This window comes from Sparus aurata, chromosome 2, assembly GCF_900880675.1.
Source record: "Sparus aurata chromosome 2, fSpaAur1.1, whole genome shotgun sequence".
In the NCBI taxonomy this organism is placed as follows: domain Eukaryota; kingdom Metazoa; phylum Chordata; class Actinopteri; order Spariformes; family Sparidae; genus Sparus; species Sparus aurata.
The window spans coordinates 3509604-3527002 of NC_044188.1; the positions used below are offsets into that span (position 1 = coordinate 3509604).

Here is a 17399-nt window from a genome sequence, read left to right on the forward strand (position 1 = left end):
CTGTGATAATCTACTGTACGCTGAGGGGAGAGGTGGTTTTAGGAGGCTGCAGGAATGATACGAGAATCAAACTGCTCTCGTGTAGAGATCAGTTTGAGGCAGGGACGGTAGTGTAGTATGACAGTTTAAAGACTGAAATTACAAATTGTTTTAAATCTGATTTGTGGTCTGAAACATCAACAACTTTCTTTGCTTTCTGCACATTCAGCGATCAAACCGAGAAACACTACAGCCGAGTCTGATATTGTGTTTTCCTTCGACGCTGCGGTCACAAGTTTTGTAATATGAGTTAATTTAACATACTGAATGTAAATGTGTTCATGTTGACATCATATAATCGATTAATCATCTTCAAACGTCCCCTTTTTTAAATATTTGTCTTTTTCTTGCGATATTACAACTTTATTCTTTGAATCTCAGATTATTTTTCTTATTGTTGGCCCGAATACTATCAAAGTAATAAATCCCAATATTAGCTGCTAATTTTTACAACTTCACCAGCAGACTATGACTTCTCACAGTGCAGGAAACACTCCAGATGAAGCAGCAGCTCAGACTGATGAAAGTCAAGACGCTGAGATGTCCCAGAAAGGCCACCGTACAGAGATCAAACTCTTTCCTGAGACCTGTGAGTCATTTTTTCAGTGTTTTGCTTCTTAATGTTTGCGTGAGAACACCTGAAACAGAGGAACAGAACACAGACGCCACGAATGACTTTTACAAAATCTGTATTTGCAAAAAAAACAAAAACAAAAAAAAAAAAGTAAAATTTGCAAAGTGAAGTCTATGTTTTTTACAATACAATACAGTGAAGTTTACAAAAACAAGACGGTGCAGGAACGCTCGCTGGAATCTGACGTTTGACACAAAATGAGCTTCTACACAAGGAGGCACGTCAATGAGCGTCACTAACGACCCGTCAGGAACTCTTCTGTTGGCTCCCGTCACAGGTTTCATGGAGCAGGCTGCTGGTTGGTCAGTAGTGGTCCAGCGTCACCACACGTTCACTGAAATCCTGCAGGGTTTTATTTGTTTTTTTTCGAGGAAGCAAGACGACTCACAAAACAGGACAATCTTTAAAAACGTCTGACAAAGATGCCGCTAAGCAAGGCACTAAACCCAGGAGAGCAGCACCGGAGCTGCTCATTGGCTACTAATAAAGAAATATTCTGGAAGCTCTGTGGCGCCGACAGAAATGAATCCCAGCGGTCCTGCTTCTTGAAAAATCCCCCTTCAGAAAGGGGACGTCGAGGCGCTCTCACCGTATTTTCTAAAATAAAAAAAACACCCTGAAAATCCCCCGTCAGTCTGAAGAGGTCTCAGATATTTAAACTGTCAGGAATGTTACTGAGCTTTTAAACTCATCAGCCAGAAGATGCAAACAGCCCGCGCGGCACAAAAAACTACGTACGACATAATCTTTTTAAAAATGTGAGATGAGAAGCGTCGCGGACTCCTTTCACCTTCTCCAACAGTCGTAGCGTCGAGTCAGAACTGTCCGTCAAGTAGTGATTGTAAATGTTAAGGCATGAAGTCACTCACACACACACACCCTCACAGGACACACACACACACACGCACACACACACACACACACAGCAGTTGAATCCGGTCCATTACAGTCGACCTGCAGAGATGTCAGTCCACCTGCAGTCTGATCAGATTTGGGGTTTTCACATTGATAATGAAATGAAAATGTGGGCTGAGCCGTCACAATAAAACCACAGAGAGCGTGCTGTTACTCTCGGGCCTGACGGCAGGTAGAACACGAGGCAGGAGACGTCGTTTGTGGAGGATTAGAGTCAGTTAGGAAGTCAAAATATTTGGAGATAAAAGCTGAAGATTTCCAAGAACCCAACGTGGGTTTGACCAGAAATCAACCTCTTATCTCAGATACTGTAATGAAAATGAAACCAGCGCGTGGATGAGTCAACACGCAGACAGTCGAGCACAAGTAAAAACAAAAACTGTGCAGGACCTGTTGGGAAACTCTTAACCTTTCTGGATTTAACAAAAAAAGTACTTATTTGATTCTCTAAATCTCAAGACAGACTTCAGAAAAACTGTCTTTAACTCTGATGAAGACTCTGCAGACGTTACTTTCTTCCCATCAGAAGCACAAAGACAGTCAAATGTACAGATCCCGATGTCTGCTGGTCATTAACACCAGCCGCCTGCTGTCGGGCCTCTCAAAAAGTACCTCCAGAAACCCAGCAGTACGTGATGAATCAATATGTGCAGTCTGGAACGAGTGTGATCAATATCCAAATGTGAGATTCTGACTGTGATGTCAAAAAAAAAAAAGAAAAAAAAAAAGAGGGGAAATTCAAAGTGTCTCATCTCCAAATATCACAAACTAAAATTACTCGAACTAGCTGATTGTCTTTCAGTCGATATTTTCCTTCTCTGATTGGAAGCGAATGGCTAAAAAAACACGACGCGTCACAACTCGTTTCATAACCGGTGAGTCATTTATCGGCTTGTCCCACTTCTGGACGCCAAACAAGATCCACAAACTGACACCGCTGAGAATGTTACTATCTGCTGAGCTGCCAAGAGACAAAGTACAAACGCCTACCAGAGTGTTTGTCAAGGAAGGAAAGCGGCAGAGACTGAGTTTACCATTAACCTACGACGTCCAGGCGGGGGAGCGTTCAGCTGATCGTACGCGTCTGTAGGAGGTGGAAACTACATTTTCTGCACGCCGGCATTCTTACTAGTGTTTTTATAAATCAGCACAGCTCAACTTTGTAAAAAAAAAAACACGACTACAGCGTGAAGCTACAGAGGGCGTCGCCGAGGAGGAAGTGTTTTATCACTGCGGTTTTAAATATGCAGCAAAACAGACTCAGCATCATCTCGGTAACCATGGCGACAAACAGCCCCCGAACACTCTCTTCAAACCGCAGCAGGGATGCAACGTACGATTACTTTCACGCTCGACTAATCTGTAGATTGTTTTTTTTTGATGAATCGATTAGTTGCTCGGTTTATAAAAATGTTAGAGAATGGTCACAGATGAACGTCTGAGATTAGTGTCACAGAGGATAAAAACGACAACATGTTCACATTTAAGAAGCTGGAATCAGACAATGTTCCCTCCAACTGATTGATTGATTATCAAAACAGTCAGCTGACGAGCACTAAACACCGCCCTCACCCGTAGCTAGCTGTGCTTTTCTTTTCAGGAATTATCAACATGGGTAGAAAACAAACGCTCAGCTCGTCTTCATGTCTTCATCCTGCTCTGTGCTGCGACTCGTCGTACGAACCTCACAGTGTTCGATTTCTCATGAAGAAGCCAGAAAGTGAATGTTGACTGTACCAGCCGGAGAGCCGGAGCACAATGTAGCAATGCAACTCAATAATAATCAATAATTGATTATTTCCAAGACCAATTAGGGCCGGGTACCTTACAAATGTCTTGGTAATAATCGGCTACCAGTATCGATGCTTATACCACGACTTCGATGACGGTTTTGTCAGATACTCAGTCTGACGATTAACTGAATTGTTTTTTTCGACAAAGAAATGTGAAAAATGCTCGTCACAATTTCCCAGAATCTTACTGTCCTGAAAGAAAAAGTTGAGCAGCAAATCCTCACATTTAAGAAGCTGGAACCAGAAAACGTTTGACATTTTTACTGGAAAAATTGCCGAAAACAATTAATCAAATTTTTCTATTATTTCTAAATAGTTGGCACCAATTTTCTTTGATAGACTGACGGTTTATTTGACTTCTCGTTGCAGCTCTAACACAGCGCACCTGCAGCTACAGTATAGAGTATATGTACGTAGTGTTACACCATCCAAACTTCTCCTCCGTCTGTAGAGTTACAGTTTGTGTCCCTGACCGGAGACGCCATCGACCAGACTCATTGTAAAAAATGCTACTTGACTTGCGGTCTGGCCTGCCGGGAGGAGGATCTCTGCAGCAGCTGAACTGGACGACATAGAAGGACTGGAAACAGAGAGAGGAATGTGTCTGCAGGCTTTGTTTATGTGCATCTGTGCGTGGCGTCACCTCCACAGGGATGAATGTGTAACGGCTTCATCTTTAATTTCATCTGCTGTATAAATGAGCGTTCAATGCCACCGGGTTCAGCGTGAAACTACAGATGTGTCCTGATAAAGACGCCTCCTGTTCCAGCCTTGAGGAACATCAGGGCACCAGTGGGCGGATAATAACAAGACCTGGGCCCAACTGAGCTGTAATTAATTCCCTGTGGGTTCATTTAGACGGCCGAGGCGCTCTGTGGGTGATTTTCTTGAAAGTGAATGTATAGTTATTTACAGCGAGCGATCAGCTGTTCACCTTGTGCTCCAAACAAGTTGCAATAAAGCGATTAACGGCAGCTTACAGCCACTTTAGAGAACTCACGAACAATCTGACACAGGTCTGATATTTTCTTAAGCTTGTGTGTTTGGGCATCATTAGCAGAATGGATTTTCATTTAAGTGTTTTCCACCTTCTAAGTACTTCTGTTATCTTTTTGTCCTCTGCCTAATGGTCCATTTTCACAGAACACACATTCACGCCGACTAAAACGCAAACACTAAAATAATAACAGAGCCCATATCTTTACACACACACACACACACATTAGGAGCATGACCAACACTTTTCATCGGAGGTATAAATCTAAACAAAGCCACTTTTCTTGCTGATCGACTTCTTGCAGAGAGTTTCTCCTTTATCGTTTATCGCCCTCACACTATGAAGTGGATTCAGGAGCGCTCTGCCGGATGCATTTACCAGGCAATCAAACATTAATCGATTCAATCAGAGAGCTGGGTCAGTGGAAGAACGCGACGAGCGCTCCTCCACGTCAGCAGCGGTCGCTGAGTGTTTGTTGAAGCTGAGTGATGTCGGCAGAAGGAAGCGGACGTGTTCCACCGAGCAACAACAACCTGTGATTTCCCGGAAAGCAGCTAATGTTCGTTTTCTACCTCAGAAGAATCATTAGTTAGAAAAATGATTCAGCTCCATCAGCAGATATAGTGAAAAAAAAAGAGGGTGTGGAAAAGCAGACTCTTCTAAAAACAAGAAACAGATGTTTGATTCTATGATGTTTATCTGTTTTCTGGGTTGTGCTCTTGTTCTCTTTTCTGTGAAACCTTTCCTGCTCCTCCCAACTGACATCTCGACCGCTGAGGTTTAGTGATTAAAAGGTCCTGTCTTTAAAAAAACAAACAAACAAACAACATAATAAAAAGGTCTAGTGTCTATGATCTGCGTGCAGGATTTAACCGGGAGTGCAGCTTCTATCTCTCATTGACAGTGCTTTGAAAATCATCACATCTCTCTAAAATAAACCAGGAAACAAATCATAATAATAATAATCATAAAAACAATCACAAAATAGGAGATAGTAAAACATCAAAACTGATATATCTCTCTATGTTCATTGTACTTACACAGGAAAAAAAAGGAATGAAATAAGAGAAAAATTCATCTGTTAAAAAAAAAAAAAAAAAAAACACAACTCCAGTGTTTACCTCTTGACTTAGTGTATGTTTGCTTGTTTACAACAGGAAGCTAGTATTTATATGGCTACAAAATAAAAGTCTGTTTGACACATTTGTGAGTCAAAAGATTTCCTCCCTCAGTAGTTAAGTTCTGGGCATGGTGAGGAAAAAAACGTCCACGTCTGGGATCAGACGTCCATGTAGTGAGAAGATTCGGCTTCCAGAGTGTCGAGTAGTGAGATTAAAACGTCTCTAAAATCAGCCAACGGGCTCACGGCTCCTTCAAAGCATCCGACTGGTGTGCAAAACCCCACCGTCACTCTTTAAATCCAGGTAAGATCCAAATGGAAAAATTAAAAAAACAGCCACAGTCCTTCAGCGTCTTCCAGGTCAGCCCCTCAAATCAAAACACACCGGCAAAACTCACTCGACGGGCAGGATGTGGCTTCTCTGCTCTCACACACACACTCACACACACACACACGTATGAGCCATCACACACCGTCATTAACAGTGTCAGCAACATATGTTGGCAGACAAACATGTACACACACACACATACACACACATGCCGCCTTATTGCCTCTTGCTGAGGGGAAGCTCTCCCCACAGTTCAGTGATTCACATAAGAAAAATAGAATACTCCTGCACACCCGCTGACACTCTGCAGCTCACAGCTCTCAGAGTTTCCCCCGACCTCTCGTCTGTGACCTCTGACCTCTGAGGGCCCGTCCTCTGTGTGCAGGAGTATTCTGTTCCATCTGAACCTGCACACGCTGCCCTCCGACTGTCCGGAGGTCTCAGTGTCACATGTCTCATCTCATCCTGTTCTGCCTCATCAGAGGGACGATGCAGGACGGCGGACCCGCCTTCGTCAGGAAGGGGTGCTTGAGGATCTCGCTGGCCGTGGCCCTCTGAGTCGGGTCTCGCACCAACATCCTGTCCAGGAAGCCCTTGAGCAGAGGGGAGACCTGGGGGAGAAATCATCCAGAGTCAGAGTCAGCCAGGTGTTAATGGTTAAGACTCTGTAGGTTTGTAAAGGGATTATATGTTTTATTCTCTTTGGCACGCATGGAAAGAGTTAACTGTGAAATAAAGAGATCAGTATTCAAGTCTCTCCTCTATCGTTCACATCAACTCAATATCAGGACCTGTTCAGTGAATCAGACTGAAAATAACTCAAAGGCAGAAACAGAAACACCGACTGTATCTGTTTATTTCAGTATCACTTTAGGTTTGACTTCAGACTTGTAATTTGTAATGTTTATATTCCACCTCAGAAATAAATGGAGGTGCAACTGTAATTAGTTTTCTTCAGGGCTCAATTCAAGCACTTTCAAGGTACCTAAACCAAAAATTGCCTATTTTATTCCATCTAAACTATTTAAAAAAGGTTACATAATTTCTTTATCTCCACATCAATTAATGTTTGTTGTCACTTCCTGTTTTTACCAGCTGTTTCTTTTAACTGTGCTCGTGTGGAATCATTTCATTCTAAATATAAAAACATTTTGTTTCACATGTAAACTTTGTGAACTGTTAAATATCAACACTTTCCAAACTTTAAAGACTTTGTGAGAACCTGTTTCTTTTCATTTCTCTGTTGTTTGTTTTGCAACTCTACATCAAACTGAATTTCAGGACATTTAAACTCAGACAGACAATCTACTCAAACTACCTTCTGACTGCTTAATGGTCCGACGAGAATACTTACACAAGTCACAGTGAGTCAGTGCTGCTACTCCTATCTATGCCACACATCTCTCATCATACTGCCTTTATGAATATCAGGCCATCATAAGTCTACTTGGTGACAGTAGAACAGGCGTCTGCAGCAGGGCAGAGATAACCTGTCATCGTTCCTCAGAGGAGCCGATGAAGAGGAAGTCAATTAAAAGTCATACATCGCTCGACACTGCTGTAATGTATTTAAACCTCGAGGCATCTAAATACCTGCTGCAGTAAAAATGACACAGGTTATAATCAAACCTTTCCTCACAGCCACTGTGGTTACAAACAACACCGACCGCTGGCTGACACAAAGGGTTGATGTTATTACACCAAACGATTAATGATAACCAGCCGTGACAGCGTCGGCTCGTCATGTTTTCACATTGTGAGTATGCATCATTGCGGCAGAATGCGGTTCTCGTGACACTTATTGTTGTGGAAGGACACATAAGTGGTTTTAAGTGTTTTGCCATGTGTGGATGTCTGTGGACAGACTCTGTCACTGCGATAGCATCTCAACCATGTGAGACTTCACAGGTCTGTAGTTGTGATCGTATCGAAGGCTGAGCTGGACGATGAGGTGTGGTGCGATCTATAAGCATGTAATAATGCAGTCACCACTGGCTGGAGTGTCAACATGTTGATGAGTGTTGCGGTTGAAGTGATTTAAATGTTTAATTGCAGGGTGACCACAACCACAACTGCTAATGGTGCTTCAGACAAGCTGCTCCGTCTTTGTACCTTGTGCAGGTTCTTCAGTTTGGGAGGCAGGTTGTCTCGGATCATTTTCATGGCTTTGAGCGGCGGCTCGTTGAAGTACGGCGGCTCTCCGTCCACCATCTCTATGACCATGATGCCCAAAGACCAGATATCCACCTGGACGACGTGAGAAGAGACAGTCAACAGGTAGAAGAGCTAGCATAGATGTTCAAATATCAAACAACAGTTAAATCCTGAAGGAAGAGTGTGAGCATTACCTCTGGTCCATAAGGCAGTCTGGATATGAGCTCTGGTGCCATCCAGTACGGTGTTCCAACCAGAGACTTCCTTCTTTGCACTTCCTTAGACACCTGAGCACAGAAACCGAAGTCTGACAGCTTCACCTGGAGACAGACAAAGAGATGAAAAGAGGAAACATCAATGTCAAGATTACAGAAAGTGCACAACAAAGTGATCATGAACTCTTTTACATCGCGTGTGTCGTGCTGTAATGAAATGACTGTACTGGTTACAGCTTTCATAACAGCGAAGCAGGAGGTGGTTAAACTTGACATGCTGAGACAAGCTGTTCCGTGTGGTACGAGACTGTAATCCATTACCTGGAGGACAATAGACTGGTGGAGATGACTAACAAACCACATCGAAAATACAGCAGAAACCAGAAAAAGTGGAAGGTCGGGTTGGTTAAACCCCCAAACTGAATAAAAACAAAACAAAACATACGTGCTGCAGTGTGTCGTGTTGGTAAGGAAGACAGTTTCAGAGAATGTGATGATGTAAATGAAAAAAACGCGAGAATACAGTGCATCTACATCTTCTGACAGACGATATACCAACATGACAATATGGGACGTCAAGACCAAACATACAGGAGGGCGGCAGCTATAGCAGGTACAAAATAACTCAAGTGAGACTGCATGAAACACAAAAACACACACACACACACACACACACACACACACACACAGACCCATTAACTCAAAGATGATTGCAGCAAAATCTCAAACTACATATGAGAAAATAAACCTGAATATAGAACACTGCTTCACCCGCACCGATGACATCCACGTTGAACCAGAGAACAATGCATGTGTGAATATGAGGCTCAAGAAATGCAGCAACTCTTTCCATCCACTCTATACAAACACTTCACAGCTTCACAAGGCAATCGTGACCTGATCCTGATGCACTGAAGCACAGTGGTTTACTCGCAGTGCATGCTATATTGAAAGCTGTGATCACAGAACATTTCACTTTTGATTACAGGCAGATGGAGCAAAGTTAAATCAAAAATATGCAGTTCAGTGGCATGGAAATGTTTGTTATCTTAGGCACAGTTTGCATCTTATGCTTCAATGGCCGAGTCTGTGAAATGTGTGTCGGGGTCCTGGCTAACAGCCACCCCTCTTTCTGAGAACGTGTGTGCATGGCTGGGTATCTCGACAGAGAAGCAGCTTTAATGTTGCCCACGAGGCCGACTGTTAGCCTCAGACGGGTCGGAAAAGAGAAACGAAACAACCAAAGCTATGAGAAGTGATGCACACATGTATGAACACTCACATACACAGACACTCTAACGTGATTGAGCTTTTCACGTACCGTCTTATGATAAAAGTAACAATGACAATAATACGGGAGTCAACCAGAACAGAGATAAACTGCGCTGACCTACATTGTTAGAAGTGAGACTCTCTCACATTTATCACTCTGCACGCAGGTGCATTCAGACAAACACACCCACCCCACTGACGGTAAACACTTCAGGCTTGGTTAAGTTTGCTTCCCCTGCCAAGCCAGAGTCACACGCACCAACGCAACCCAACCCAGCGCTTACACACCACAGCAGGAAGCTTTCTGTGAGCGTGTGTGACCAGAGATCGGAGGTCTTCCCGAAATGACACCAACACTTCTGATAAAATTAGTCCGGAAATTTCACAACTTTAAATTAGAAATGTCGTGTTTATATACAAATGCATCTCTAATATGAACACAAAAAGACGTGTTAAGAAATTATAACCCTTTTGTGCACACATACAACTGCACACAGGTGACACTTTTATCCCATTTTTTATTACTGACACAGGTCACACACGCGTCCTCTGAGAAACTCATTAGCAGGAGTAATGACCTACATGATGCAGCCCCTGCAGAGCACAACAATGCAGAGCAGCACCGCGGCGTCGCTGTCGAGACCTGCCTGGTCATGCGTGCTGCTGCTGGAGGCCGAGGCGAGGCGATGGGTGAAACCACAGCTCATAAAGCGATCAGACCACAAACACTGCTCAGCTGTCATCATGTACGCTGTGGTTCAATTGTCAGCAACATATATGACTTGCACATAGAGTCTATGTTGACGTCGGAACGAGAGACTCAGCAAAAAACAAACAAACAAAAAACAGGCCCACAATTTAACTCGATAGTCTAAGAAGAAATGCGAGTAAATTAACAGAGAAACTAGAGTCTAATGTTATTTGTGTAACAATTTCTGTGTTAATCTCTTTTGTATTGGCCATACGTCTCTCACTGTCGCCTATACAAGCCTGTGCGTGATTTGTTATGTTGTTTAAAGCTGCTGGACTGTGGATTTTGTGTGACAGATTTTCTACGACAGTGATGTGACTTGATGCACGTTCTCAGGCGCCTCGTCTCAGTGCCTCAGTGAGAGGCACCAGCATCTAATGTTAGCTCAGAAAATGGACAGGCGGCTTCCGGCACAACACAAATTGTGTAACAACGGTTGCTACCAAACAAGTATCAAATGTTAGTGCTTTAACATCGCATCTGTGATCTCGGTCTGCACTTACTGATTGACAGAATCTGAGTGAATCAGCAGCAGGATGAGGGCTGAAATCGCCTCAATTTGATTCTTTGATTGTACCCAATTGTTTACAAAATATGCATCTTAATGATCTGCACAACGTGGACAAACTCACGAGATACACCAGAGCACCGATGACATTCAGCAGAAAGCTTGCTTAACCTCTCAGACTTGTGAAATGCATGGTTTCTGTGCAGCTGAAACATCAGCTCAGCAGAACCGCATGACTACACAGAGAAGTAGACGGTACAAACTCAACCATCAGGGACACAGACCATGTATGCACGGTGTGTTGACTATTCATTTCTCCATGATCTTGCTTTAAAACCTTCTTGGTTTCATTTTCTGAAGAATGCAGAAACTTGCCAACAAGCAGGAAGTGATCTGGCAGCAGCCTCAGCGCTACAGTAGAGGTTAACTTTTCGTTCCCCTTTCAGACGATCATGTTCCCTTATTCTTGTATAACTAGGTCAAGTTCTCTTAGTGGCTGCAGCGCCGTGCTGAGTTTGTGCATCCTTGTGAGACAAACCTCTCTGTCCGTCACGTGCACACCAGAGGTCTTAGCATAGCAGACGTAATATGAATGACTGCTAATGGGCCATCACAGACCCACTGGAACATATCATTAATTTATATCATCTGCAACATGTGTGTTAGCTCTGACGTGACTGGTTGAGCTGTCTGTTGTGAAAATGGCCCTTTAAATGCAATGCTGATAAAGTGCTGCAGCAGTCACAGTGTTGTGGTTTGACATATGAAAGCAGATGTGTGCTGCTGCTAATTCAGAAGAACAGCTATATTAATCACTTTGTTTCTGTGATGCCACAAACCAAACTCTCGTCTCTTCTTACGTGTGAGCGGACGGTGCACAAAGACATTTTCTGCACTCTGACATTTTAAAGAGGAAAGAAAAATAGCTTGTTTTTTAGTGCCACTCCCTGATGTAGTGCACTCCCTGTCTGAAAGAATGATGCAGCTGTCTTTTCTGGTGTTACGTTAAGGTGAAATCCCACTCATGTGCAAAAAATGATATCGTAGTCATGGAAATAAATAAATAAATACTTTTTTGAATCTCATTTAGTTTTAGAGTTGTGCCAGGAATTACACATGTGGTGTTTGGGACTTTCTTGACTTGCTTGATAACCTTTTAAACTGACATTTGTTGTAAAATAGTAAAGTTCCATTTAGTTTTGTGTAAAACTGCTCAGTGAATTGAATCGTCTCAAACAATAAATGTCACCAACACCAACATTGCTGTCACCTCGGCACAGCAGGCATCATAAAAGGTGAAAATCACAAGTGTGGCTGTAATGACGGCTTCAGTGATGTGAAAGGAGAGTTAATGATGAAAAACACTGTTCAGGTACATTTCTTTCCATTTAAAATGACAAAAATCTTATGTGTAATTCATGGCACAATTCAAACAGGATTAAAATGTTATTTGTCTCTCGCCAAAAACCAACTGAGGTCAAACCTTTGTGTAAAAGCATAATTACGATGAAAGAGTCACTTTTAGGATTTACCGAGTGCGACCTGACAGGAAGGCTTGAAGAGCGGTCCACCATTACTCTCCTGCCTGTTAGGTCGCACTCGGGGTTCGACACTTTTTGTCTGCCATGACGGCAGCGCGCCGGAGGTGCTACTGCTAACGGGATTTGTCCAAAAACCTTCTTTTTAGTAAACTCTGTGTACACAAACAATGTTCTCAATGCTCGTGTTCATGTGTAGAGACCCTGGTGATACTACGAGCAAAGTTTCATGTTGTGTCGAGCCTTCTTACTGTTTTAAAAATAGAGATTTTGATGCTAGTGTAAAAGTGCCCGTAGCACTCCCATTGAAAATTAGCTTGCCCGAGAACAAAACTACAGTAAAAACCTTAAAATCTTTCCTTGTAATTATGCTTTTAAACGAAGGTTTGACTCATATTCAATCACAAACAAAGCCTCGGTTGCTTTTTGGCGAGAGAGTTTCAACTGTACATATTTTTTTGTGATGGCTATGATTGACTATGGTGGAGAAAAAGCAGTGTGACGTATGTGGGACATACCCGTCCATCATGAGTGAGGAGGATGGAGTCGCTCTTGATGTCTCTGTGGATCACACCCTGTGTGTGGAGGACAGACAGCGCCTTCAGGACAGACAGACACACGGTGGCAATCTGCTCCTCGTTCATCCTGCAGAGAGACGGGGGACACGTGACATGTCAGTTCAGGCTTCACCACCTCTGGAGTTGCAGTTATATTAATGATGTGTGTTTCTGGTAAACTCTACAGTCAGGTGAGATAATTTCTTAAACCCTACTGATGATGTGTAGCACCCACACCCACATAAAACTGTCATAACAATCAATTAATGATGCGACGTTGTGAAGAAAAGTGAAATGGCACACATGGTGGTAAATGTGTGCAGAGGACATGGGAAACACTGCCCTCTTGTGGAAGAAAAGAGTCATGGTAAGGTTCAATGAGGGACGTTTAAAGCAGGATTCAGTCATAAAAGGTCAGATAAGAAAAAAAAAAAGGCTGGAATCACATGAAAATATTAATTCCTCACCTGGTGTGCGTCACGATGTCAGTGAGAGCTCCTCCCTCCAGGAACTCCATGACGACCCACAGCTCGTCTCCCACCAGGTAGCTGTTGTACATCTCCACCACGTTCTCATGGTGATAGTCTCGCATGATCACCACCTACAGTTACAACGGAAACAAACAGGCTATAGTTACTTTACTCATTGGACTGAAAAGAAAGTCGAGATGGCCTCGCAGGTAGAGAGGCTGTTGTGTATCTGTGAGGTCGATGCTACAGCATCAATCACAACACTGTCAGAGAATGAAGAGCTGCATGATAACTCATAAAGAGTTTAAGAGGTTATAAGCAACTAATGTGTGAAACAGAGCTGTGTGCTCTGCATCTACATGACAGCTGAATCTCTCATTTCTAACAACAGCAGTTCTGACTTGTTCTATACGATCAGTCACTCTCAATGCGTTCGGATGTTGAATCACATCGTTCACTTCATCGTGAACTCTTACCTCGTTGAAGAGGAGTTCTCTGCGCTGTTGTTTCCTCAGGTCCATTTTCTTCACAGCGACCAGTTTCCCCGTGGTCTTTACTGTAGCGATGCACACAATGCCCGTGGACCCTTCCCCAATCTTAATGTAGTGGTCCAGGTAGGTCCGGGGGTCGCCAGGATCCACCACCATCTGTAGCGCCGCTCTGAACTGCTCATGGGAAACCCTCTGGGGTTCCCTCTGCGGCGAGCGGCCCTGAGGTGGAGCACCTGATGCTGGGGGCCCAGAGGGCACAGGGGGCCGGGGGGCTGGAACGCTGGGGTGAGGCGTGTGTGGGTGCTGGGGGGCCTCAGGGGTCAGGCTCGGGTGGGAAGTGTGATGAGGGTGCGGGTGGCTTATAGGGGGCTTGGAGCCGGAGGAACCTCGGGCAGAGCCGCCGGAGGGGCCGTTCTGAGGGGAGGATTCATGGTGTCGAACCGGCTTGAAGAAAAAGAGAGGAGAACGTCTTCTTAAACTCAACATACACCAAGTATGACTCATCCTACAAATTAAATAAGATGGTAAAACTAGTACCTCATCACATGAACGCAAAAACTTACATCGAGAGTATTAAGAGTATTTAAGTTATTACAGAATTCTATAAGCAGTTTGGATCAAAGTTGTTTAGTCTGAACTTGAGCTTGCGGTTATCACAGCATCACTAACTGCTTTCAGGAGAGTCAACCAGGACAGAAGCTGCTAAATCTGACTTGGAGAAAGAATCAGCGAGGTGCTGGGAGCTATCATCCATCAGCCAGTGGCTCAATATGCACCTGCCTGCCCTTTTCTCTCAGTCAATAACTTCCCTCAGGGTTGCTGTCTCTCCTTGTGCTTGTCCTGGCTGCAAACAGCTGCCTGTGGTTCCTACCTGTCCTGTGGGACTGCGTCCGCCCTCGCTGTCCGTCCTTGGGTAGGTGTTAAATGGCCGTGTGGTCTGCTGGGCCGTCTTCATCACCCCCTCTGAAACTGGCAGGTTTGGGGTGCGGATGTTGGGCCCAGAGAGTGGCCTCTTGTCCCTGGGAGACTGAGGGCTGCCGTCCCGCACCATGTAGCTGGACTTTGGCCTGTGGTCACTGGGTTGATCCCTGTGAACTCCCTGCTCCTGAAGAAAAGCAGGATTTAGGTCAGAGTTGGAGGGATTATTGAGAAGCATGCAAGGAAAACGGATAGAGGAAATCTGGATAAAATCAAGTTGGCAAGAGAACAAACACTACACAGTGTATTTCCTGCCGCAGTGTCAAATAAAAATATCCTCTTGAAGATATTTGATGTATCAAAATGCACTATATGTTTTTAAGACCATGGTCCTCACCTGGTCCCGGTCACGATGCTCTCTGTCTCTATGTGGGGGAGGAGGAGGGCCGGAGCCAGGCCTGTCTCTGTGGGCCCGACTGGGCTCCTGGCCTCTGGGCTGCTGCTGAGGCCGAGCCTGGCCTCCCTCGTCCCACTGAGGGCGGACCGTACGCTGGCTCTGGCGGGGGTCACCTCCACTCTGGTGGTCTGGCCTGGGCCGGTCTCTGAAACGGAGAGAGATGCTAACATCAGCAGGGATGCAAACAAAATCTGTGCTATAATTCTACCTGGTGCTGCAGTTTCAATCCTTACCGGTCTGAATGCGAGTAGTGTCTGTGGTGAGGATCTCCGTTCTCCTGCCCTCCTCCAAGCGAAGAGGTAGAGTCCTTGCGAGGCTGGGTGGGAGGGCTGCCTCGTCGCAGGGAGTTGGAGCGAGTCACAGACATAGTGTCAAACTCATCCAGCAGCCATGTCAGAGAGCCGTCCGCTCCAAGCTTGCTGCCACGTACGATTGTCTGGAAACATTGAAAAGAAAAGAAAAATAATGTACAGCTGACAAAGAGGCCCAAACATTCAAAGCTGGTGAGAATTATCACCGTGTGTTTGTGAATATATGGGTACTTTGCTATTTAATTGGTTTGGTCTTAAGTCAAAATATCTATTCAAAGTCAGTTTAATTGTACCTAGAGACAGAATCACAGCACCAAGTTTCTTTCGACATCAGTATCTAAGGACAACTCAAGTTTTAGATCATTTTCCTCAACCAACAGCTTGTCTGTCATTTGAGCTTATCCCACCTTGCGCGGCTCTACAGTAGTGATGACAGTCACATCGATGAAGGGTTTGGGCCTTTTCGCCGTGTCTTCGATGAGCGACTGCCATTGCCGCGGCAACCCGACGAACTTCTGCTCCTGCTCATCAAAGTCGGTATGTACACGATGCTCAAAGTTAGACGGAGCGGAGATCTGGATGCGAGACTTCTTCTTTTTGGTGAACATGATGGCGGCTGAGGCAGCTACAGCCTAGCATCAGACCTGCAGGGAGGAAGCAGGAGAGAGATGAGAGTTAGCAGGAAAGACTGCGGAAAAAAATGCAAATGTGAAACTTGCAAGTGGCGTATGTAAAACACAGCGCACGTGTTTGCACACAAGCATGCAGACAGGCAGAGACAGCAACTTCCGAAAATGACAAATTACTGTCTTCATTTCAGGAAATATCACAGCATTACACATTTATTAAGAACAATTAGTGACCCTTAAAGAATTGAAAACAAAGGGTTTTTTATCATAATTGTACAAAATATGTCATGACAGACATGAAAATGTATATAAACACTAAATAATCACTAATACAGCAGTATTCAATACTATGGATTAGCAAATATACACGGTATGATTACTGTGATAACTGTACAACACTGCAACCCTAAATGACAAACTTGTATGTAAAAATACACTCGGTCCAAATAGAATTTAAAAATATCAATAATAATAAGCCTGGCAGGGAGGCTGGGTGTGGTTTCCTATAAAATACAAACAGAAAGAAAGAAAGAATAAAACCATTTACACCCAACTGAGCTTGTAAAGCAGCAACCAAACTTGACTATCAGGTCCTTATTTCCCAAACTCACATGAGCATGATAAAAATACTTTCTGGTTGTGTGTGTGTTTAATTCAGCAAATAAATCACACCCAGCTGGTTTATTTCAGCCCGCTGAGCATTTGGCGACGTACTGGAATTAAAGCAGCAGTGACCTTTAGCTGAAGGTCATCAGAGGGCTTTAACAATAGGCTCGCTGCTGGTCTCCCATTACTAATGACAGGACAAGTGCTGCTGCTCCAACTCTGACTAATGGACACGACACGATCAGCCGAGGGGACGACGTGAGAGTAGCATCTTAAATCTGTTTTCTCTCGCCGTCTCAATCACTCTGTAACTGTCACAGCTCCGGTATCACTCTGTGTCGTATACAAAACACTGACTACAGTCCAGTCTGCTGCTGACAGCTCACGTTCTGTCATAAAACTGATGTATATTCTGGACTGCTGTATTTAAATAATACATATCAGAGTGGGATACAGAGAGGATGCCTCTGAGAACTTTTCTCAGGCTGCCTGGTGACATTTTTCTTTTAGGAGAACTTGATATCTGATAACTGCTACAGGACAGGGATCCATGGAGGTCCAAACCAAAGCAGCAGTATGAAAAACATTTCTGCTACTCTATTCCCTGAATGTTAACTAGGGAGACAAAATACTGGACATGTGACAGAATGATCAAATGAGAGATCAGATTGCTGCTATGGATCTTTTGAAGCC

The 17399-nt window shown here is 44.0% G+C and overlaps 1 protein-coding gene across 2 annotated transcripts in view; it reads right to left on the reverse strand.

The window, feature by feature from the left end:
* Window positions 1-711: 711 nt before the first annotated feature.
* The window catches only part of pak4 (p21 protein (Cdc42/Rac)-activated kinase 4), a 33205-nt gene continuing 16517 nt past the window's right edge, over window positions 712-17399 (reverse strand). For both annotated transcript variants that reach the window (XM_030406417.1, XM_030406423.1), the window contains exons 2-11: window positions 15879-16115; window positions 15394-15596; window positions 15101-15305; window positions 14657-14890; window positions 13771-14229; window positions 13292-13425; window positions 12786-12912; window positions 8178-8303; window positions 7942-8076; window positions 712-6440 (exon numbers count right to left, since the gene is read on the reverse strand). In XM_030406417.1, coding sequence (XP_030262277.1) covers window positions 6285-6440; window positions 7942-8076; window positions 8178-8303; window positions 12786-12912; window positions 13292-13425; window positions 13771-14229; window positions 14657-14890; window positions 15101-15305; window positions 15394-15596; window positions 15879-16079 — 1980 coding nt within the window. In that variant the 5' untranslated portion in view covers window positions 16080-16115 and the 3' untranslated portion in view covers window positions 712-6284. The remainder of the gene's footprint in view (window positions 6441-7941; window positions 8077-8177; window positions 8304-12785; window positions 12913-13291; window positions 13426-13770; window positions 14230-14656; window positions 14891-15100; window positions 15306-15393; window positions 15597-15878; window positions 16116-17399) is intronic.